The sequence below is a fragment of the Lampris incognitus genome, chromosome 19 (assembly GCF_029633865.1).
Source record: "Lampris incognitus isolate fLamInc1 chromosome 19, fLamInc1.hap2, whole genome shotgun sequence".
Taxonomy (NCBI): Eukaryota; Metazoa; Chordata; class Actinopteri; order Lampriformes; family Lampridae; genus Lampris; species Lampris incognitus.
This window is the reverse complement of record NC_079229.1, coordinates 7,634,425-7,659,000: the sequence shown is the minus strand read 5'-3', so window position 1 is coordinate 7,659,000 and position 24,576 is coordinate 7,634,425. Positions and strand designations below refer to the sequence as shown.

General features: G+C 47.8%; 1 protein-coding gene across 1 annotated transcript in view; it reads right to left on the bottom strand.

The window, feature by feature from the left end:
* Window positions 1-580: 580 nt before the first annotated feature.
* vipr1b (vasoactive intestinal peptide receptor 1b) overlaps window positions 581-24,576 on the bottom strand; it is a 108,803-nt gene continuing 84,807 nt past the window's right edge. The window contains exons 7-13 of the mRNA XM_056299480.1: window positions 14,829-14,982; window positions 13,313-13,373; window positions 13,136-13,208; window positions 5,543-5,634; window positions 4,835-4,964; window positions 4,106-4,147; window positions 581-772 (exon numbers count right to left, since the gene is read on the bottom strand). Of these exons, the coding sequence (XP_056155455.1) occupies window positions 581-772; window positions 4,106-4,147; window positions 4,835-4,964; window positions 5,543-5,634; window positions 13,136-13,208; window positions 13,313-13,373; window positions 14,829-14,982 (744 nt within the window). The remainder of the gene's footprint in view (window positions 773-4,105; window positions 4,148-4,834; window positions 4,965-5,542; window positions 5,635-13,135; window positions 13,209-13,312; window positions 13,374-14,828; window positions 14,983-24,576) is intronic.

Below are 24,576 nucleotides of genomic sequence, written 5' to 3'. Positions count from 1 at the left end.
TCCATCAAGCTGCATGACTCACACTAAGAGATTCTAGATGAATCCGCGATTGAATCAAATCGCGGGGCTGCAGAGACCCCATCCACACACCATGATTACAAATAATCGATCACAACGTGGCTCACACAGCCACCCACACGTGTGTGCTGATGTCATAACAGGGAGAAGGGACGGGCCTCTGTTCACGGGGCTGACTAGCTACCGCTAAGTGAGCAGGAGAAGTGTGTGACGGGTGTGTTTGTCGAACAGTGCACTTCTTTATTCGAATTTAGAGAAGGTGCCGGTAATTTATCCAAGCGGGACGATGAAGAGCTGCGGCTGTATTTCACAAATGTAGGAGTCCTTCCATACGACGCTCGGTTCTCCGGATCTCTCCGCAGCCCATCCCAAGTCGCACTCCATCAACACATCCTCCAAAAGAAAAACCAAACAAGTATCTCTTCATATTCTGAGATCTTAAATATACTGTGTAAATCGGTGACTATAACATTTAGTATGAAAGCATGTTGGGGTTTTTTTTGGCACTGGATGTGCATGATTTTTGTGGCACTGCTTTCGTGTGGTGTGCGACTGCATGAGTTCATATGATGGACGTGTCCTCCTGGCAGGAGGAAGCCCGGCATGTTTTGGGACTGCACCGCGTCAGCATGGAGATCTGCGTGCTGAAGTTGTTGCTGTTGCTGCCCATAGACGGGTGCTGGTACTTGGTGTCAGAGCTCATGTACCGCTGCAGGTGCCACCGCCGCCACTTCCTCTTGATCTCACCCTGGACCTGCCGCATACCGGAACAAGGAGAGGTTAGTGGACACAATCTTTAAGACGCCATTTGGCTTACTTTTCTACCTTCACTAGATACAGAGAGATACTGCTTAATCCCTTTACCTCACTTCCAATTAGATTAAGATGAAGATTAAGATTAAGATTCCTTTATTAATCCCCTTGGGGAAATTCAGTTACTGCAAATTAACCCATCCGAGCTGTGATCTGTGCAGCTATGTTGCCTTCATGCAGCGCCCGGGGACCAACTCCAGTTCTCTTTCCATTACCTCAGTCCGGGATACAGACCTTAACATGTTTCTTTGGATGGTGGGGGAAACCGGAGCACCCGGAGAAAACCCACCGCAGACATGGGGGGAACATGCAAACTCCACACAGAAGCCGACCTGGGATGACCCCCCCCCCAAGCTTGGACAACCTCTGGGTTCGAACCCAGGACTTTCTTGCTATGAGGCGACAGCGCTAACCACTGGAACACCGTGCCACCCAATCATCATTAGTTGAAACCCATGAGCGGTCAAAAATCTCCATGAAACCCCCTGAACCAGTCCACACAACTGAGTCTGTTTATTTTTGGTCTCGTTATTCATCCAAGTTGCAAATCCTCACTCAGTGGGTTTTTGTAAGCCTCCACTGATGACAGGTAGGCTTACAGATGGCAAAAAGACCCCTGCACACAAACTCGAACTTTCTCTGTTGGTCAAGCCAATCATCCAGACTGGAAAGCTGAGCCGCAGAGGAAAAAATAAATCCCCTTTGTCATCCCTCACTAAAAAAATGATGCATCATATTTCTTCCCGTCTGCACTATGGTGATATTACATATTCCATTCCATTATCCCAACCGCTTATCCTGCTCTCAGGGAGCCGAGCCTATCCAAGCAGTCATTGGGTGGCAGGCGGGGAGACACCCTGACATGCCGCCAGGCCATCACAGGGCCAACACACACACACACACAAACACACACACACACACACACACACACACACACACACACACACCTAGGGACAATTTAGTATAGCCGATTCACCTGACCCACATGACTGTAGGAGGAAATCAGAGCACCCAGAGGAAACCCACGCAGACACAGAGGGAACATGCGAACTCCACACAGAAGAGGACGACCCAGGATGACCCCCAAGGTTGGACTATCCTGGGGCTCGAACCAAGGACCTTCTTGCTGTGAGGCGACTGCGCTAATCACTGCACCACCAATATTACTTTTTTTGTGGATTTTCCCCCCTTTTTCCCCCCAATTGTACTTGGCCAATTACCCCACTCTTCCGAGCCATCCCGGTCGCTACTCCACCCGCTCTGCCGATCCGGGGAGGGCTGCAGACTACCACATGCCTCCATGTGGAGTCGCCAGCCGCTTCTTTTCACCTGACAGTGAGGAGTTTCGCCAGGGGGACGTAGTGCGTGGGAGGATCACGCTGTTCCCCCCAGTTCCCCCTCCCCCCCAAACAGGCGTCCTGACCCACCAGAGGAGGCGATCGTGCAGCGACCAGGACACATTCCCACATCTGGCTTCCTACCCGCAGACACAGCCAACTGTGTCTGTAGGGATGCCTGAACAAGCTGGAGGCAACACAGGGATTCGAACTGGCGATCCCCGTTAGTAGCCTATTAGTTTTGAGCAGATTATTATGAATTCACATGCGGTGTGGATGTGTACAGGTTTGTTGTCAGGTTCCTTTTCCATCCATCCATCCATCCATTATCCAAACCGCTGATCCAGCTCTCAGGGTCGCGGGGATGCTGGCGCCTAATAAATGTGTTGTAAGCTCGAGGGCACAACAGAGACACTGACATGTTTTGACTACAACGCCCTTCTTCAGAATGTCTTACACAACATTACAAGACCTAAAATATAAGGTCAAACATGCATCCAATCCATAGAGAAGCAATGTCCGTCAACCAGCGGCTTAACCGATGATCACAGCATAAAGACTTTATTTGTTTTACACATGAACGACAACAAAATGGACGCTGACAGGAAACATTATCCCAGATTACACAAAAGGTTCCAGACTAAAATCATGATTCAGACCCATTAGGGCTGAATGATGATGATGATGATGATGGATCCTCTACACCTCGATCCTCCACCCTCTATATGTCTCTCTTTGTAAGGGTTGTAAGACTACCTTCACCTAAAATGTGAAACTCAAGTTCTTCGCCTTACTCCCAGTTTACATTTATTCTTCTGGACAGTATTTACGTCTTGGTCTAAGCACTCCTTATCTGGGATATTTTTTGGTGATGTGCATGTTTCCTACTTCCTGACATGATTTTTGTCTCGGGGAGTTTCCCGGGGATGGAGGCAGAGGCATGAGCAGTGACACAAAGGAGTAAACAGGGCAGCCAGCACAGACCAGACAGACGTCAGGTGACTCAACAAAGACACAAAGGCAGGAAAAAATAATGGCTGAGCAGTGAATTATAGTGGAACGGGACCAAGGTAGAGGTCTCTTCCATGCCGCATAAAGTCAGTCCGGACAATCGTTATCTCCTTGACGGGAAGTGTCGACCCTTGACATTTCAAATCCTTATCCCGAAATCCCAATTTTTTCAAATGTTGCCGTTCTACACCTGAACGCGAACTGAGCAGGCTTATCAAAGCCACATGTAAATCCCCGTTAATTAAAATTCCTCTTGTGTGGAAGCCAGCTCCGCCACACTGTGCATCCCTGTGATTTAATAATCTGGTCCAGCCACGGGAACGTCACACAGCTCTCCAGGGACAGACTCTGTGGACGCTGCTGAATAGAGGGGCCGCCAAAGAAACCACTTTCTGCAGCCCTCCCAGCTGGAGGAAGAGATAGGAAAATATGCCCCGACGAGGTCCAATGGAGGAGATGGCAGGGACAGCCTGCAGCGGTGATTCACAGCCCCCCACCTGCCCCTTGTATTAACGATGGTGTGTGTGTGTGTGTGTGATTTGCAAAATGTGTGTATTTGCACCTATGCTTGTGTATATGTGAAAAGTTCGCCAAAGGAAAATAGAGACGAATTGCATTTTCTGAGACTCGCCAGAGCCCTGCTTCCTCTCTCTCTCTCCTGATGGAAACCAAGATTTTTTTTTTTCGCGATTTTATCCCCAATCGTACCCGGCCAATTACCCCACTCTTCCGGAACTGTCCCTGTCGCTGCTCCCCCCTCTGCTGGGGGGGGGGGGCAGGAGCCACGCTAGTGCAGCGATCAGGACACATACACACATCCGGTTTCCCACCCACAGACACTGCCAATTGTGTCTGTGGGGACGCCCGAGACCAAGATTTGCTTAACTGCATGTACAATGTTGATATCTCTTCGAAGTGGTACTTACCTCTCCGTTGAGGAAGCAGTAGAGGACTGCAACAACAAAGCCCTGAGGGGAACATCAAACAGAGATAAGAGAAGAATCACACATTAGGACAAAGTCGCACGTCCAACGAGTTTGGTTATGTACTTCTGTGTTGTCTGTAGCAAAGAACACCATGTGGCTGTGAGCATCAAATGCTAGAGATAAACAGACTTCACGCTGTGAGATTATCAAGGCCGAATCGTGGTATTTAAAAAGGCAATAAATCGCACTGTTGCTAATGCATTAGGAATGTTTGGATAGGGTGCAGATAAGACTTAACAAGTAAAAATTCGCTAGTCTTATTCTTGCTGTCCAAACTCGGCATGATGCCGCTGTGGAGTCTGGCTCCTTGCGTCGTCATTCCTCATTATGTGATGGAATGAAATAACACACTGGCTTAAAACATTAACACTTGGAGCTGAATCAGCCAGTGAGAAGTGCTTGGAGGCCCGCCATGTCTTTCTCTTAAATAGAAACACTCCCAACTTAAAACTGACAGTGGGTGCTAAATTATCCCCCTGGACCTCGGGTGAACCCCCATCTAAGAATTAATCCGTGAAGTCTGTTTCCCTGTTATTTAACTTCAGGTGCTGGGAATATATTTCATGTGATGCATTGAGCCTAAAAAAAAACCATCTCCAAAAACTCGCCACCATTTTGATGAGTATGTCACACAGTAGTGTGTCATGAGCACGTGGTAAGATGTTGTACCTGAAATGACCCCAGAATCAAGTCAAAGACCAGCCGCAGCTCTGTTTTCACCTGCTCCGGGATGAATGCGAATACGATGAAGTTGATTCCAAACAGTGGAATCAAAAGCAGTGTTGATTTGGCCAATCTCCTGCAACCACGAAACAAACACAGCTTCAGGACTTGCCCTGCACTGAAACTAATATTCAGTCATGCTACCTTCACCTCCAGAGCAGCTTCATTCTACATCTGGCTCTGAGGGGCGCGGATGGCTATAACACCATCAGAAGTTAAAAAGACTCATGCTCAAGCATTATGGCAGGTCAATGAGATACTCTCCATCAGAGAAACACCACCTAAACTCACGACACTCTAAATCACGATGTAGAATATTGCCTGCTAATGAAAGGCTACGCCGGACAGGATTTGCAATGGTGGTGAATTCCAAGGCCATAATCCAAAGCAACGGCTCATTTTAGAAATGCTAGTAGCATAAAAAGCCTTTGCTTAAGTGCAGCTACATGGATCCGCTGAACATACTTCAAAGTACTCATAAATATTTAGGATTTGACCCAAATGTACCTATGGACCAGATGTATACTGCATAACCCTCACTTCCTGTGGTAGCATCTGGACATCAGCTCGGCACAGCAGAATGTAGATGTATTTTAAACTCAAACAGAAATGGTGAAAACAGTGTAACTTGTAAAGAATGTACAGTAAACTCACAAGTACTGGTTCGAATCATTTCTTCCAATATCTGGGCAGTTGATTTTCTGTCGTAGTATGCGAATGATGCAGTTGAAGAGGATGAAGTTCATCTGTTGGGGATTTATAGGTGGAGATAAATCCTCACTAGAGCAATTAGGGAACATCCAACGGGTCTTATATAATATTGGTGATAGTAAAATCTGTGGATTTTATATATTCATCAAACCATATGTTCATAATCGCTGTAGGTTAGAAGCTATGTGGCGTATGCAAGCAAAATGACGTTCCAAGATGACGAGAGAGGGGCCTTTTCCACAGAAAAGTAGCCTAATATTTGTTGCAGCCTAGCATAAATGTGTCCTGTCCCTTTAAGGCTGGTGGGTGGGGTTATTGACAAAATGGAGTTAGGGCTGTGTCCAAGTACTCTGCTATGTATTACATACTCACAGTATAGTATATACTGCATGCGAACCGTACTTCATAATGTCAAGTAAGTACTATTAAATCAAAACGCATTTACTATGCGGCACAGTTCCATTATACTAACCCCAGTCAGCCAGTGGAAGTGACAGCAAGTGATTACAATTTACACACCTAGCGTGCAACGCATATCTCCATGGTAACCACTCAAAGACGCCAAGTTTGGTGTTGCTACAAGTGAAGGTGAGATAATATACAGGTACTCAGCATAACAGATTGCTGTTCCTATACATCCAAGAACAAGCCTTGTAAGAAAGAAATCAAATCGCGGTCGTTTTGATGTCCACCCAATTTTGGCTGCCTTCTGTATCTCCATGGTGACCTCGCGAGGTCGCATAAAACCAGTGTGCATCCTGGCATTTTTAGTTTGCAAAATCTTTCCATGCTACGGGCAATAAATCGAGTATACTAAAAACGGGTATTATGTGTAGTACCTACTGCATCCATAACATGGGTATCTGGTCACGAACGAGGGGTGAGACAGATGGAGAGTGGGTATTCTATCAATTGAAGGTAGATGCACAATTTAGTTTTAGCAGTGCATCAAAAGTTCTACTTCATGAATTGCGCCACCATACTACTCTCAAAGAGTTGACGGTGGAGTGGGCCTAAAGATTGACCTGTGACTTTTTTTTTTTGTTGGATTCCCCCCCCCCCCTTTTTCTCCCCAATTGTACCGGGCCAATTACCCCGCTCGTCCGAGCTGTCCTGGTTGCTGCTCCACCCCCTCTGCCGATCCACAGAGGGCTGCAGACTACCACACACCTCCTCCGATACATGTAGAGTCGCCAGCTGCTTCTTTTCACCTGACAGTGAGAAGTTTCACCAGGGGGGGACATAGCACGTGGGAGGATCACGCTACTCCCCCCCCCGAACAGGTGCCCTGACCGACCAGAGGAGGCGCTAGTGCAGCGACCAGGACACATACCCACAGCCGGCTTCCTACCCGCAGACACGGCCAATTGTGTCTGTAGGGACACCTGACCAAGCCGGCAGTAACACAGGGATTAGAACCGGCGATCCCCGTGTTGGTAGGCAACGGAATAGACCGCCATGCCACCCGGATGCCAAAAATTTACGAGTGACTTTGGGGAGAGGAACTCATTGAAGACACCTGTCTTTATGGAGCGGATTTGATTTCTCTTTATCATTCACCGTTTAGGCTCTCAATGAGGATGAAGTGTGTCTGTGAACTACAGAGAGGATGTAGTGTGGCTGCGAACTACAGAGAGGATGTAGTGTGGGTGTGAACTACAGAGAGGATGGAGTGTGGGTGTGAACTACAGAGAGGCTGAAGTGTAGGTGTGAACTACAGACAGGATGTAGTGTGGGTGTGAACTACAGACAGGATGTAGTGTAGGTGTGAACTACAGACAGGATGTAGTGTGGGTGTGAACTACAGAGAGGATGAAGTGTGTCTGTGAACTACAGACAGGATGTAGTGTGGGTGTGAACTACAGACAGGATGTAGTGTGGCTGTGAACTACAGAGAGGATGTAGTGTGGGTGTGTGGGTGTGAACTACAGACAGGATGAAGTGTGGGTGTGAACTACAGACAGGATGTAGTGTGGCTGTGAACTACAGAGAGGATGTAGAGTAGGTGTGAACTACAGAGAGGATGGAGTGTAGGTGTGAACTACAGACAGGATGTAGTGTAGGTGTGAACTACAGACAGGATGTAGTGTGGGTGTGTGGGTGTGAACTACAGACAGGATGTAGTGTGGGTGTGAACTACAGAGAGGATGTAGTGTAGGTGTGAACTACAGAGAGGATGTAGTGTAGGTGTGAACTACAGAGAGGATGTAGTGTAGATGTGAACTACAGAGAGGATGTAGTGTGGGTGTGAACTACAGACAGGATGTAGTGTGGGTGTGAACTACAGAGAGGATGTAGTGTAGGTGTGAACTACAGACAGGATGGAGTGTGGGTGTGAACTACAGAGAGGATGTAGTGTGGGTGTGAACTACAGAGAGGATGTAGTGTGGGTGTGAACTACAGACAGGATGTAGTGTGGGTGTGAACTACAGAGAGGATGGAGTGTAGGTGTGAACTACAGAGAGGATGTAGTGTGGGTGTGAACTACAGAGAGGATGGAGTGTAGGTGTGAACTACAGAGAGGATGTAGTGTAGGTGTGAACTACAGAGAGGATGTAGTGTAGGTGTGAACTACAGACAGGATGTAGTGTGGGTGTGAACTACAGACAGGATGTAGTGTAGGTGTGAACTACAGAGAGGATGTAGTGTAGGTGTGAACTACAGAGAGGATGTAGTGTGGGTGTGAACTACAGACAGGATGTAGTGTGGGTGTGAACTACAGACAGGATGTAGTGTAGGTGTGAACTACAGACAGGATGTAGTGTGGGTGTGAACTACAGACAGGATGTAGTGTGGGTGTGAACTACAGACAGGATGTAGTGTGGGTGTGAACTACAGACAGGATGTAGTGTAGGTGTGAACTACAGACAGGATGTAGTGTGGGTGTGAACTACAGACAGGATGTAGTGTAGGTGTGAACTACAGACAGGATGTAGTGTAGGTGTGAACTACAGACAGGATGTAGTGTTGGTGTGAACTACAGAGAGGATTTAGTGTAGGTGTGAACTACAGAGAGGATGGAGTGTGGGTGTGAACTACAGAGAGGATGGAGTGTGGGTGTGAACTACAGACAGGATGTAGTGTAGGTGTGAACTACAGACAGGATGTAGTGTGGGTGTGAACTACAGACAGGATGTAGTGTGGGTGTGAACTACAGACAGGATGTAGTGTGGGTGTGAACTACAGACAGGATGTAGTGTAGGTGTGAACTACAGACAGGATGTAGTGTTGGTGTGAACTACAGACAGGATGTAGTGTGGGTGTGAACTACAGACAGGATGTAGTGTGGGTGTGAACTACAGACAGGATGTAGTGTGGGTGTGAACTACAGACAGGATGTAGTGTGGGTGTGAACTACAGACAGGATGTAGTGTGGGTGTGAACTACAGAGAGGATGTAGTGTAGGTGTGAACTACAGACAGGATGTAGTGTTGGTGTGAACTACAGACAGGATGTAGTGTGGGTGTGAACTACAGACAGGATGTAGTGTGGGTGTGAACTACAGACAGGATGTAGTGTGGGTGTGAACTACAGACAGGATGTAGTGTAGGTGTGAACTACAGACAGGATGTAGTGTGGGTGTGAACTACAGACAGGATGTAGTGTGGGTGTGAACTACAGACAGGATGTAGTGTGGGTGTGAACTACAGACAGGATGTAGTGTAGGTGTGAACTACAGACAGGATGTAGTGTGGGTGTGAACTACAGACAGGATGTAGTGTAGGTGTGAACTACAGACAGGATGTAGTGTTGGTGTGAACTACAGACAGGATGTAGTGTGGGTGTGAACTACAGACAGGATGTAGTGTGGGTGTGAACTACAGACAGGATGTAGTGTAGGTGTGAACTACAGACAGGATGTAGTGTAGGTGTGAACTACAGACAGGATGTAGTGTGGGTGTGAACTACAGACAGGATGTAGTGTAGGTGTGAACTACAGACAGGATGTAGTGTGGGTGTGAACTACAGACAGGATGTAGTGTGGGTGTGAACTGCAGACAGGATGTAGTGTAGGTGTGAACTACAGACAGGATGTAGTGTAGGTGTGAACTACAGACAGGATGTAGTGTAGGTGTGAACTACAGAGAGGATGTAGTGTGGGTGTGAACTACAGAGAGGATGTAGTGTAGGTGTGAACTACAGACAGGATGTAGTGTAGGTGTGAACTACAGAGAGGATGTAGTGTAGGTGTGAACTACAGAGAGGATGTAGTGTAGGTGTGAACTACAGACAGGATGTAGTGTAGGTGTGAACTACAGAGAGGATGTAGTGTGGGTGTGAACTACAGACAGGATGTAGTGTAGGTGTGAACTACAGACAGGATGTAGTGTAGGTGTGAACTACAGACAGGATGTAGTGTGGGTGTGAACTACAGACAGGATGTAGTGTAGGTGTGAACTACAGACAGGATGTAGTGTGGGTGTGAACTACAGACAGGATGTAGTGTAGGTGTGAACTACAGACAGGATGTAGTGTAGGTGTGAACTACAGAGAGGATGTAGTGTGGGTGTGAACTACAGACAGGATGTAGTGTAGGTGTGAACTACAGACAGGATGTAGTGTGGGTGTGAACTACAGACAGGATGTAGTGTGGGTGTGAACTACAGAAAGGATGTAGTGTGGGTGTGAACTACAGAGAGGATGTAGTGTAGGTGTGAACTACAGACAGGATGTAGTGTGGGTGTGAACTACAGAGAGGATGTAGTGTAGGTGTGAACTACAGACAGGATGTAGTGTAGGTGTGAACTACAGAGAGGATGTAGTGTAGGTGTGAACTACAGACAGGATGTAGTGTGGGTGTGAACTACAGACAGGATGTAGTGTAGGTGTGAACTACAGACAGGATGGAGTGTAGGTGTGAACTACAGACAGGATGTAGTGTAGGTGTGAACTACAGACAGGATGTAGTGTGGGTGTGAACTACAGACAGGATGTAGTGTAGGTGTGAACTACAGACAGGATGTAGTGTGGGTGTGAACTACAGACAGGATGTAGTGTGGGTGTGAACTACAGACAGGATGTAGTGTAGGTGTGAACTACAGACAGGATGTAGTGTGGGTGTGAACTACAGACAGGATGTAGTGTGGGTGTGAACTACAGACAGGATGTAGTGTAGGTGTGAACTACAGACAGGATGTAGTGTGGGTGTGAACTACAGACAGGATGTAGTGTGGGTGTGAACTACAGACAGGATGTAGTGTAGGTGTGAACTACAGACAGGATGTAGTGTGGGTGTGACGTGGATGTAATTCTGCTGGTATTCACACCAGGAATCTCAAGCTGCCATTGCTTCCTACTGTCTCCGGCAGGTCCGCTCTCCAAGCACAATTACTGAATCTACTCCTCAATCAGCCTGTCACTCTCCCCTCACAGTAAGTCTCCCTCCCTCCCTCCCACCCACCCACACCCACACCCACACCCACACCCACACCCACACACACACACACACACACACACACACATTCACACCTAGGGACAGTTTAGTACGGCCGATTCACCTGACCTACATGTCTTTGGACTGTGGGAGGAAACCGGAGCCCCCGGAGGAAACCCACACAGACACGGGGAGAACATGCAAACTGCACACAGAAGACGAGCCGGGGCTCGAACCCAGGACCTACTTTTTTTTTCTGTCTGTCGCATATGAACACAAATGTATGACCGAAATAAATCATTCATTCATTCATTCATATGTAAGCACTGTTTGATTTCCGAGAGGACACCGCGGTGAAACACAGACCCTCGCTGTCGTGGCTGTGGTTGATACATACTCATTTAATCTGACTCACGAGTTGTCACTGATGGTTGAATTCTGACTGGTCATTAAGCTGCCCCACTACATCATGTTGAAATGTTGTCTGTGCACTTTCCTCATGAGATCCGGGTGCAAAACCTGCTTTGGGCGATTTCTGCCCCTAGACTCACCTCCATAAAACGGGACGCTGGTGCGATGACAGAATATCAGAACGTTAACATGTCGGGTCACGATGATATCCTTTTCCACGGCTGTCTCACCGAACCTTTTACGTGAATAATTTATCTCGCCTCTTAGCTCCGCCCGACTCTGTGGACTGCAGCTGCTTTCATACGCACCCCGACCACCACGCAGCGAAGCTCGCCCGCCACGGCTGGAGCTGCTGAACACTCTCGTTTTCACAGCTCACTGCCTGTTATTATTTCTGCCTCACATGTTCGTTCACAAGCCGCTATTTTCACACACAGCCTTTAGCACATACACACACACACACACACACACACACACACTCATAGAGAGTTAAAAGTTGGTGTTGTGTGTGAAAGTGTTTTTAGAACCCAATGTTTTATTAATACGCAGTATTTGACCTCAGCCCTGGACAGCAAAACTCTTGATTTCTCTCTGGACATCCTTCCATCCATCCATTATCCAAACTGCTTATCCTGCTCTCAGGGTTGCGGGGATGCTGGAGCCTATCCCAGCAGTCATTGGGCGGCAGGCGGGGAGACACTCTGGACAGGCCGCCAGTCCATCACAGGGCCCACACACACACACACACACACACACACACACACACACACACACACACACACACACACACACACACACACACACACACACACACACATTCACACCTAGGGACAGTTTAGTATGGCCAATTCACCTGACCTACATGTCTTCGGACTGTGGGGGGAAACCAGAGCACCCGGAGGAAACCCACGCAGACACGGGGAGAACATGCAAACTCCACACAGAGGACGACCCGGGACGACCCCCAAGGTTGGACTACCCCGGGGCTCGAATCCAGGACCTTCTTGCTGTGAGGCGAATGTGCTAACCACTGCGCCACCATGCCGCCCCTCTCTGGACATTTGGGCCCTATTTACTCTAGTAATACACACACACACACACACACACACACACCCAACACACACACACACACACACAGATCTGATCAACAGCCACCACTATTACTAGCAATAATCTGCTTCTGTCGTTATCTTTAATGTAAAATTTGCTAAAAACGTGTTTGCTGTATTCTCTTGCCTACGGTTGGACAGTTATACTCGACTCAGGTGCAAGGTGGGCCAAAGCCAAAGTGTCCGGACAGTAAAAAATAAATAAAAATAAAAAAAAGGAATAAATTGGACGATAACTCGTCGCTCAGGGAAGAAGGGAAGACAAATTGCCAGCGGTTATTAACCGTCCCTGCCAAGTTTAAAAAATCCTGATGAGAACGTGGATGTCATGCTGACATACTGGTCATACTGACACCTAATACCCAAGACAAGGTGGAGTACAAAAACTTTCTCACAAATTATATTGACATGCACTGTGGGCCTCACTGTGTGAAGCTGACTGATGATAACTGACAGTGCTGATGATCGATTCTTACCCTGCAATTACCTCAGAGAAAACGACCAAATCACGTGATGAGATAAATACAGCCCTCCTCTGGAGGGGTCTATATCATCTATGACGGCGGAGAACTGTGTCCAAACGTCAGTGAAATCAAATCTGAAATCACAACTGTGTACAGAGACCGGAGACCGGGACCTTACCAGGATGGATGCCAGTATGGGAGTTTTGATGATCCACCAGAATACGTCGGTGTTCTCAATGATATCCCAGCACCTGGTGGGTCGGGAAACAGCGGCGATCAGTGCCGTTCAACAGCAAAGCTCACCGGGGAGAGGGATGTTTTGGGAGATTCTGCTCCCCTGTCGAGATTCCCTTACCCAACATCATTGTAGTACGCTTTAGCGGTGCTCCATGCCGTGATGAATATCAGCGGACCTCCTGAGGACAAACAAAACAAGAGGAAACGACATATACATATGACAACCCTACCAACCACTATGCAGCGATGGCTTCCCCAGGAGATAGTGTTTTGGACAATCACAGGAAGTACCCCATGCTGGGGTAATAAAACCCATGCATGTAAATACCAGGAGACCAGAAAACCAAAATCTGTCTACAGTTAAATCAAACGGGACTCAAGTCTTTTCCTCTCACACCCGAAGAACAAAAGAATTCAGGAGGCATCCGGGTGGCATGGCAGTCTCTTCCATTGCCTACCAACACGGGGATCGCAGGTTCGAATCCCCGTGTTACTGCCGGCTTGGTTGGGTGTCCCTACAGACACAATTGGTTGTGTCTGCGGGTGGGAAGCCGGATGTGGGTATGTGTCCTGGTCGCTGCACTAGCGCCGCCTCTGGTCGGTCGGGGCGCCTGTTCAGGGGTGGAGGGGGAACTGGGGGGAATAGCGTGATCCTCCCACGCGCTACGTCCCCCTGGTGAAACCCCTCACTGTCAGGTGAAAAGAAGCGGCTGGCGACTCCACATGTATGGGAGGAGGCATGTGGTAGTCTGCAGCCCTCCCTGGCTCGACCGGGGGGGGGGGGGGGCAGTGACCGGGACGGCTCAGAAGAGTGGGGTAATTGGCCGGCTTTGCAGTGGCTAAATTCTGTATCGCGTACTGTTTGGTGTAGTATGTGAACTGTTACATCTTTGTAACTGTATGACCTCTATGCAAGAGTCAGATATTACACACTTTCTGTTGCTGTCGCATTTTAAATGCGATGCAGTTCTGGCCCCGATGAGAGTTCGAGAAAAGTTATAGACCAATTGTGTAACTTTTAGAGTGACTTAAAGCTCAAAACAAAGAGAATTACTTTCTCCAAAACCCGAAACTAATCCCACGGTGGGCTTATCCTCCCAGGCCGGGAACACCCCTCCTTCCGCTGAGCCGGCGCACAGCTCTGAAACAAGCAGCTCTAAAACCGCCCGTTCTCCTTTATCTGGAATTTGCTTAATCTGGACTCCTGTTGCCAGATGTACAATAATTCTCGTATTTGCGTGATAATTTTGCCCTTTGCATGATATGTGTTCAACAATACCAAAAGGGGATCATTTGGTCATTCACAAACATGATGATAGATTGCCCCCAGCTGCTGATTCCACATCGGTCTTACTTTTAAGCAAATGTGAACAGGGAAATCTGATCCTAGAACTGTACTAAGGGGTAATTTTAAAACACAAGGGCTGTGCCCGCATGGGAGCGATCAGGACCTGTTTATATTATACGGTCAGTGATGCTGGTCTCACTCATGAGAGCACATTAGTCGCTGGCCAGGAAGTCCCCTTCTTCTGCACAGCGTAAGGTGCACCAAGTGTTTCTAACAGCTGTGTACTGTCACAGCCGGCTGGACCCCGTAAACACACAGGACAGCTGAGCAGCGGCGAGACACTCACCCCAGCCGATCAGGATGTACGCCCAGAAGTACTTCCTCTCCGAGAAGAAAGAGACAGCCAGGAGCGCGTGAAGATAGAGGCCCTCAACCAGGAGCCAGAAGAAACTGGCCATTATGCAGTACTGGAAGAAGACCATCACCGCCTTGCAGCCGATCTGACAACACACACAGGACACGACGTACTTCTATCACCATGTACTGAGGTAAAGCCAGGGAACACTGGTGGACAGATGCACTATGGGAAAAAATATTGTGAGAGTGGGAGCTGTCATGGGAAATATGTCTGTTTCTGCCATCGGTAAATTCTCAGATCATAACAGGCCTCAACAACGTCAATAAGTACACATTTTTACATTTCTGTAAATGATCATGGATCAATAAAGCTTGTGCAGCATCATATGACTCAATCTGTTCTGATCAGTCTTGTTTGTGAAGATGAAAAATGCAGCAGATAATTAATTTCACAGGTATTCGGTGGACTGTAGGTAGGAAAAGGGATTTCTTTGAGAGTCACATTAAAGCACAGTCACACAATCTCTTGATATGATGCAAAAGCATTTGTGGTCCATGCTGATGCATTAATAAACTCAACTTTTCAGCATCCGCTTCTCCACGCTGCTATTGGGAGCATGTCTGAAGCAGGGAATGCTGGTCTTTTAATCAATTAGAAAAAAAAAACAACATTTCAACTCTATGGAAAGGGGATTAGTTCCCGAGACTACATTTAGCCATTGTAAAAATACATTTCAGGATCAATAACTGGCAACCAAAACAAGTTAATTTAGATGTTTTATAAAAGTGAATTTGAAAATGGAAAATAAATATCATGTATGTATGCCTACTCATTTGAAGGATAGTTTTTCAAGACCTGAGTCTTATTTTCGTAGCTTGTACCATCACGTATGTCAGTTATGATATCAGTTTGTTTACTCAGTGGCTTTAATTTGGTGATTTTGGACACTTGGGACACTTTATAACAGTTTATTCAGTTCTTTCTTCTCCCTTTGTTTTTGGATTTCCCCCCCTTTTTCTCCCTAGTTGTATCCGGCCAATTACCCCCCTCTTCCCAGCCGTCCCAGTCGCTGCTCCACCCCCTCTGCCGATCCGGGGAGGGCAGCAGACTACCACATGCCCCCTCCAATACATGTGGAGTCGCCAGCCGCTTCTTTTCACTTGACAGTGAGGAGTTTCACCAGGGGGACGTAGCGCGTGGGAGGATCATGCTATTCCCCCCCCCAGTTCCCTCTCCCCCCCGAACAGGCGCCCTGACCTACAAGGGGAGGCGCTAGTGCAGCGACCAGGACACATACTCACATCCGGCTTCCTCCCCGCAGACACGGCCAGATGTGTCTGTAGGGACACCCGACAAAGCCGGAGGTAACACGGGGATTCGAACCGCCGATCCCTGTGTTGGTAGGCGACGGGACAGACCGCTATGCTACACGGATGCCCCTTTCTTCTGTCTTTATACCAGTTTCTTCAGTTAAACTGCACATGACATCCCATTATCTATAACTTCTCCCTTACCTGGGTAGTTTATCTATGGTTACCGACAGCAGGGGTTCTCAAACATTTTGGGGCCCGGGACCCCTTACAGGGGAGAACATTTTCCATGGACCCCCTCATAATCGTAACACCGATTAAGCATTTCCTTACTACCGTTTGTACTCTTAAATGCTATTGGAGCTATTTGTATTCTAAAACTTTTCAACCTAAATACTTCAGACCTGTTTCATGGTCAAGTCAAGTCAATTTTACTTGTGTAGCCCAATATCACAAATTACAAATAGTGATAAACAGAAGCACATTTCAATTTGAATCATGTTAATACCACTTATGTACTTTTAAACAGAGGATCATTCCATTCAATTTGAATTTGGACTCAACTTGACAGCATTTATACTTTTCAAGTAATTGATCTTCAAATCTTTCCGAAAATGAACAGTAGCGAGACTGGCATAGTCCTAATAGACCCAGACATTTAAAACTACCAGTCTAAAGCTGACTTACAGTAAGTCCTTCGACTTTAAAATAACGAACTTTTTGCTCCTTATTCAAATCATTGGCAGAAAGGTGTGAACAAATCATAACAGAACAGTGTTACAGAACACATCACAGTAATTAAGCTTATTACTTCAGCAAATCACATTCTTATCTCACACACTTCAAAATAACTCACTTGATAAGCTCAACTAAATTAAATTAATGAGATGGGTGAGCCTGTCTCTCACGCCACAGTTTCTCCATTCTTGGGGTGATGGATAACAGGTAGATTGTAAGATCGTTCTCCACATGCACACGAGCCCTGCACTTAGTCTTCATCACAGTCAAAGTGGAGAATGATGACTCACAGAGGTAAGCGATAGGGAAGGGGAGCAATATTCGCACGGCCTTAGCAGGGAGTTCAGGATACTCATGTGAGAGGGAGGCCAAAAGTGTGCATGAGGCACCTGCTGAAATCTGGCTTTCAATGTCCTATCACAGGATAAGTCCGACAGTTCCTCTTCTGGCTTACCAGGAAGGCCACTTGTTTTTGCAGCTGGGGAAAGAGATCCTGCAACCAGTCGCAGGCATCGGTGTTTGCGTCGAGCTGAAGTGCCCTTCTCAGTATAATGAGATGAGAGGTGGCTACCTCTCTCAATATAGCCACAGACAGATTGTTTGTGTGGAGAAACTCAGTTAGTTGGGGGAATATTTCTGTCACTTTGTCTTGCATCCTTCTTCTCCATAACTCTGTTTTTTTTTCATGAAGGTGGTGATTTTGTTGCTGACTTCCAGGATAGATGCATAGCCTCCTTGGATAGAGGTTGAGGCTGTTGAGCGAGTTGAATAGGTCGGCAAGATATGCCAATTTGGATACACACTCCGGCTCAGAAAAATACTCTGCAATGTTGGGTTTGTCCAAATAAATGTGACTGCAGTTCCCTTGACTTCACAACATTAAGTGCAGTCACAGCTCTGTTAAAAACAGAGTGATGGTCTGCTTCCACGCCTTTGGATGTGAGCACCTGCCGATGCAGCATACAGTGTGTAGCCATAACCTTTGGGTTGACAGCCTTTATCCGCGCAATAACCCCACTCTTTCGGCCCGTCATCACCGCCGCACCATCTGTACAATCGGGCACACATTTTTCCCAGCTTAGTCTCACTTCAGTCATGAAAGTATCCAGGAATCTGACTATTTCCTCACCTGTTGTCCTGCCAGGCACCTCCTTACAGAACGGAAAGTCCTCCGAAACGTTCCCCTCCCATGGATAGCAAGCCAAAACAATCAATTGAGCCATACTGACAATGTCTGTTGATTCGTACAACTGTATAGAAAACTGTTTACAGGAACACAATCTATCATCCAGTTTATTGGCTGCCTCTGTCTCAAGCATAATTAACACATTTCAACCGCCACTGGAAGTACGAGTTCTTGTTCAGTTGTGTGTAAGGCTTCTTACTTTTAGCAATCTGTTGAGCCACCAAATAGGAAGCCTTCTGTGCTTTCTCTGAAGTTGTGGCTAGGTTCACCATCATGTTTTCTGGCAGGTGTATTTCTCGCTCTTTCGAGAGAAAAAAATACTTTTTGTTTTGCCGTTACATTCCGTGTGCTTTGTAATCAGATGTTGCTTTAGCTTGGCTGGCTTCATGGCTTCGTTTCCTAGCACCTGAAAACACATGATGCATTTTGGTCTCCCGTCGCTGTTCGCAATAAAAATAAACTCGATATAACTGTCATCATATTTTCTCAATTTAGCTAGTTTTGGCTTAGCGTTACTTGACGATGTGGACTGAATTAAATATTTATCCAAGCTCCCCCAGCTAGCTAGGTGGCTAATAAGCCAAGTTAGGCAGTAGCAGGAATGGTTCCTTGTGCCCTGAGTGAAACGAGTGATTCATGACAAGATTGAATTGATGTGTCACAATCATGTCAGAGTTTCTATTTGCCCAAAGCTAACGTGGGTGAGAGTAATGGACACAATATGCTTGTTTTATTGGTGGACATGGTCCCCATCTGTAGATACGCACTTTTTAATGATACAGCACAATTTTATAATTTATGGCAAATTATTTCACTGACCCACTGGCTATGGATCGGGAACCCCCTGGACCCCATTTTGAGATCCACTGACCTACAGTATAGGCTACTCATTCCTGCAATTTGAACCATGAAGTAGTTCACCAATGGATTGACCAGTATGAACACTGGACATTTCAGGTAATAATTTTTAACATTCACTTTTGTTTTCATTTCTAAATGTGGTTAAGATAACTGGATCAAGATGTTTTGTTGAAACATGTCTGACAATCAGATTCAGATTCAATCGCATTGCTCCCTCCGGGTTGGGAATGAGTTGTTGCCTCAAGCGAAGGAGTTCAAGTATCTCGGGGTCTTGTTCACGAGTGAGGGTAGGATGGAGCGGGAGATTGACAGGCGGATTGGTGCAGCATCAGCAGTGATGCGGATGTTGTACCGGACTGTTGTGGTGAAGAGGGAGCTGAGCCGGAAGGCAAAGCTCTCAATTTAACAGTCAATCTTCGTTCCAACCCTCACCTATGGTCATGAGCTTTGGGTAGTGACCGAAATGGTGAGATTGCGGATACAAACGGCTGAAATGAGTTTCCTCCGTAGGGTGTCTGGGCTCAGCCTTAGAGATAGGGTGAGGAGCTTGGACATCCGGAGGGAGTTCAAAGTAGAGCTGCTGCTCCTCCGCGTCGAAAGGAGCCAGTTGAGGTAGTTCGGGCATCTGATTAGGATGCCTCCTGGGCATCCTGAGGATGCTCCAGCCATTTTAAGCTTAGCAAGGCATGGTGCGCCCTTCCCGATGGGGGGGTGGTAGAAACAGGCTGAGGTGCCTGGGAAAGACGCCGTCGGCCCTCACTTACTCTACACACATCGTCAACTTTCTGACATCTTCTACGATCTTTGCCAGTTTAGTTTTCCCCTCATTAATTTTTTGAGATTAGCCCATTCACCCTGGCCGGCCCAGGTGTTTAAAATTTGGGTTCCAACATGTTGGTGAAATTGCAAAATGCCGGCGACTCACACAGCCTGGCGGAGAGCCCTGTCTGAATAAACATGTCTACCAGGGCATCCTCGCATCTGAGGTATGCAGGGCAGCTAGTGGGCCGGGTTTCCACTCGTTTGAAAGAGCGAGTTAAAGTTTGCTGTCCAGCCTGCCTCAGCGTCGGGTCCATGCTGTTTGTTTCAGAGCTGCATGGTCTGACATTGCTTGCTTTTTTTGCTGTCCAACATTTCTTGGTAAAATTTTCTATGTTTGGGTGTTCAGGTAGGGTAGCGGTCTGTTCCATTGCCTACAAACATGGGGATCGCCGGTTCGAATCCCTGTGTTACCTCCGGCTTGGTCAGGCATCCCTACAGACACAACTGGCCGTGTCTGTGGGTGGGAAGCCGGATGTGGGTATGTGTCCTGGTCGCTGTACTAGCACCTCCTCTGGTCAGTTGGGGTACCTATTCAAGAGGGAGGGGAAACTGGGGGCAGCACCGTGTATAGAGAAAGTCTGGCCATCCTTTGATCTTTGCAACACCTGCTGTGATCGGCTGAGAGCCTGTCACGTGCTTGACGGGCGCCATGTTGCCTACCAACGTCTGCTCTGTCATCATGATATTTCAATGATTTTTCCTGCGTTCTCAGCCCATTTCTCTCCGATTTGTAGCACTTGAAGGGGAAATGGTGTGTTGCGCGGCTAAGGGCTGTTCCGTTCGGTGCCTCTCAAAATTATTTACGCAGTGGTGTGGCCTTAAAAGGCCAAACCCCTTTCTCAAGAGCGTCAATATGTTGTCTAAATTTTTAATCTAATAAATTCTTGTTTCCTCTAAGTTGGGGTCAAAGTCTAGTAATAGAAATTAACAGAGTGATCCATTCATGGTACATTACACCCACAGAACAAGGTAAGCTGTGAGCCTCATTTTGCCATGTGACCAATTGATAAGGTGACAGACACAATAGTCCTGTTAAATTCCTATTTAACAGTGGTCAAAAGTGAGGCGACTTTCGGTTGGTTGTCTCATTAAGCTGGTCACATGACACAACAAGGCTCACAGCTTACCCTATTATATGGAGTGCTTCAATCGTCCTCCTGATTTCTATTACTGCACTTGACCTCTGACTGTGACCTCCGACTTAAAGGAACATGAATGTATTAGATTAAAGAATGAAGTGAGCGCGATTTTGAATAGCGCGTGCATAGGGCTGCCTACCAGTTAATAGGCAATATGGCGCCCATGTAGCCAGCTGGCCAGACTCTCTCTATACACGGCACTGACTGGGGGGGGGGAATAGCGTGATCCTCCCACGCACTACTTCCCCTGGTGAAACTCCTCACTGTCAGGTGAAAAGAAGCAGCTGGCGACTCCACATGTATCGGAAGAGGAACGTGGTAGTCTGCAGCCCTCCCCGGATCGGCAGAAGGGGTGGGGCAACAACCGGAATGGCTCGGACGAGTGTGGCAATTGGAGAGAAAAAAAGGGGGGGGGGAATCCCCCAAAAACAAAAAAACCTTTCTATGTTTTGAGGGGAGGTGGGCCTTGAGGTTTGTTGGGCTTTTCCCTTTTATCAGCAGGCCACAAACTCGAGATTCTTTGACTACAAAACATTTAAAGATTTATTGGACACTGGTATATACTCAAAAGAATCCCACATTTCGCTGGAACATTTGTGGCTGGCGGCCGACATACTTCCATGTTCTCACATCTGCGACTGCGAGAGTGCTGTAACCAATAGGGGGCACTACGCAGTGCCCCCTATTGGTTACAGCACTCCCCCTTTTTCTCCCCAGTTGTATCCGGTCAATTACCCCACTCTTCCGAGCCACCCCAGTCGCTGCTCCACCCCCTCTGCCGAACCAGGGAGGGCTGCAGACTACCACAAGCCTCCTCCGATACATGTGGTGTCGCCAGCCGTTTCTTTTCACCTGGCAGTGAGGAGTTTCACCAGCGGGACCTAGCGCATGAGAGGATCACGCTATTCCCCCCCAGTTCGCCCTCCCCCCTGAACAGGTGCCCCGACCGGCCAGAGGAGGCGCTAGTGCAGCAACCAGGACACATACCCACATCTGGCTTCCCACCCGCAGACACGGCCAGTTGTGTCTGTAGAGACGCCCGACCAAGCCAGAGGTAACACGGGGATTCGAATCTGCGAGCCCAGTGTTAGTAAGCAACGGAACAGACAGCTACGCCACCTGGACGCCCTCAGTTTTTATTTCAATTTGAGTTTGAAAATTCATTTTTTCAATTTTCATTTCCCTTTTAGTTTACGGTTATAACCTTCACACACACACACACACACACACACACACACACACACACACACACACACACACTGCGTAAGATCAAATCTGAGTAAAATTCAGACAATTTCTCGGGTTTCAAACTAAACATTTAAAGAAATGACAAAATACGTACTAAACTGCTGACTGCATGCAGAAGTCACATGGTCTTTTAACTTCATGAAGTTTTCCCAGGGACCCGTGTCATCCACCGCCATGTCTCGCAAAACAAACCGAGGGCATCTCCCACATGAGTTCACCGCCGTGCCCCTGTGCATACAGCTCCAGTTAATAAAAGCAAATCCACCTCTAAGCCCTGCATGACTCACAACTGGGGCTGGACGGGCTAACACAACCGCAGCATAATCGAGAGCCTCTGCACTGCAACGAGGAACTGGTTCACGGTCTCATACCGCCAGCTTAAAACCTGTTTGTCCTAGATCACGGGGCTGTCGTCTCGCAGCTGACCTGTCTAACACTGTGCATACTTCCTGGATGAGGCAGGAAAATAAAAATACAAGGTGCGCGGACACACAAAAGAAGCTTTTGTTCTATATATATTTTTTTCTAAAAATACTGGGCATTGAGTACGCCTGCATGTCTCTCTGCCAGTACAGTGGACTGGAATGAAACCGCCGCTATCCGTAGGTTGGGTGGTTATGTGTGCCTCCCTTGCAGCCTTTCAAAGTCCTGCTGTCCACCAAGAATTGTGTATCGCTCGCACGTACCGCAGGAATATAACAAGCTAGCCGGCAGGCAGGGGGGCTTTCTACAGAAATTGCCCCCAGCAGAGAAACGACTGCATTGTCAAATCAAGGGTGCGTGTGTGTTTTAGTTCATGTTTCAGTGAGCAAGGGGGAGGGGGAGGAGGGGGCGGCGGCGGAACAGGCATTGAGATCCGAGACAGCCTTGCAGGATAGCGTGACGATCCCCCGTTGAGGTTGGCTGATGTAGCAACACCGCAGCATCCCCGATCAGGGTGAATTCATCCACCCCTCCGAAACTCGGTCGGCGCTCTCGGAGCACTGTGGGGATAGGCCGCTGTTGATCTTGTAATAATACGCCGGTACCCGGAAAGCTTGTTGCCTTAATGGCGCGGCTTCTTTGAGCTGATCCCCCCCACACACCCCCCCCCACACACACACACACAACCCCACCCCACAGGTCTCTTTCACCCGCCTCACTTCATTGAAATACACACTGATGTTGCAGGTTTCAGGCCGATACACGCTCCACCAGGTACTGGCTGCTTTTTTTTAATTTTTTTATGTGCCACCGTGAGAGCCTATCGGGAGGCCATCACAGAGTTCACAGGGTGCAGCCATTTACAACCAACCTGCTGCACAGGAAACGCATCAAACACGCCGGCTGATTCAGAAGACACTGGATGCATCAGGAGGACGGTGAAAAAAGACCGCGCGACTCAGAGTGAGGCACATTAAGCGACAGGTGGGCACAAATAGAGAGGAAGGCAGAGAGAATAAATGATGATAAAAGAAGGTGGAGTGAATAAATGTGAACAAGGACGCAACAGGAGGGGGGGGGTGAAACTATTTAAGGTTTTTTGTTTTTTTTTCAGAAATAGAGAAAGAGATGCCACATAAGCCATGGTCATTACAGCAGAGACAAGGAAACAAAAAGAAGAAGAAGAAGAAGAAGAGAGAACGCGAGGGCCAAACCGCTCCGGCGCAAACACGAGTTCATGCTGAAAGCGCTACGCCTCCCGCTACAACCTCAGAAGGCGATGAATGATGAATGAGAGTGAAATGCAACGCCCGAGCCCCTGATGGAGAGGCCTCATCTTCTTGTCTGAGACACCTAAAGACCTCCCCTGAGTGTTAGTGAGGAAGTCAAACTGTTCCTCATCAATACTTCCATATTGGAGCCATTAGCTAACTCGCCGACTCTGGCCGATTTCGACGACCGTACGTACCACTTGGTGAAAACGCTAAACCACATTTTGAATTCTGACCTCCCGGCAGAGAAAGTGGGACTTCAAATGGAAAGACAGACGGACGGACGGACCCTCATTTGTGGTGAAAGACTAGCCAAAGGTTTGTGAATACCAGTAGCCCTGACACCTATGCTGAATCTGATCCTGCCAGCAAAGATACCACGGAGAGGGGCATCTGGGTAGCGTAGTGGTCTATTCCGTTGCCTACCAACACGGGGATCGCCGGTTCGAAACCCCGTGTTACCTCCGGCTTGGTCGGGCGCCCCTACAGACACAATTGGCCGTGTCTGCGGGTAGGAAGCCAGATGTGGGTGTGTGTCCTGGTCGCTGCACTAGCGCCTCCTCTGGTCGGTTGGGGCGCCTGTTCGGGGGGGAAGGGGAACTGGGGGAAATAGCGTGATCCTCCCACGTGCTACGTCCCCCTGGCGAAACTCCCCACTGTCAGGTGAAAAGAAGAGGCTGGTGACTCCACATGTATGGGAGGAGGCATGTGGTAGTCTGCAGCCCTCCCCGGATCAGC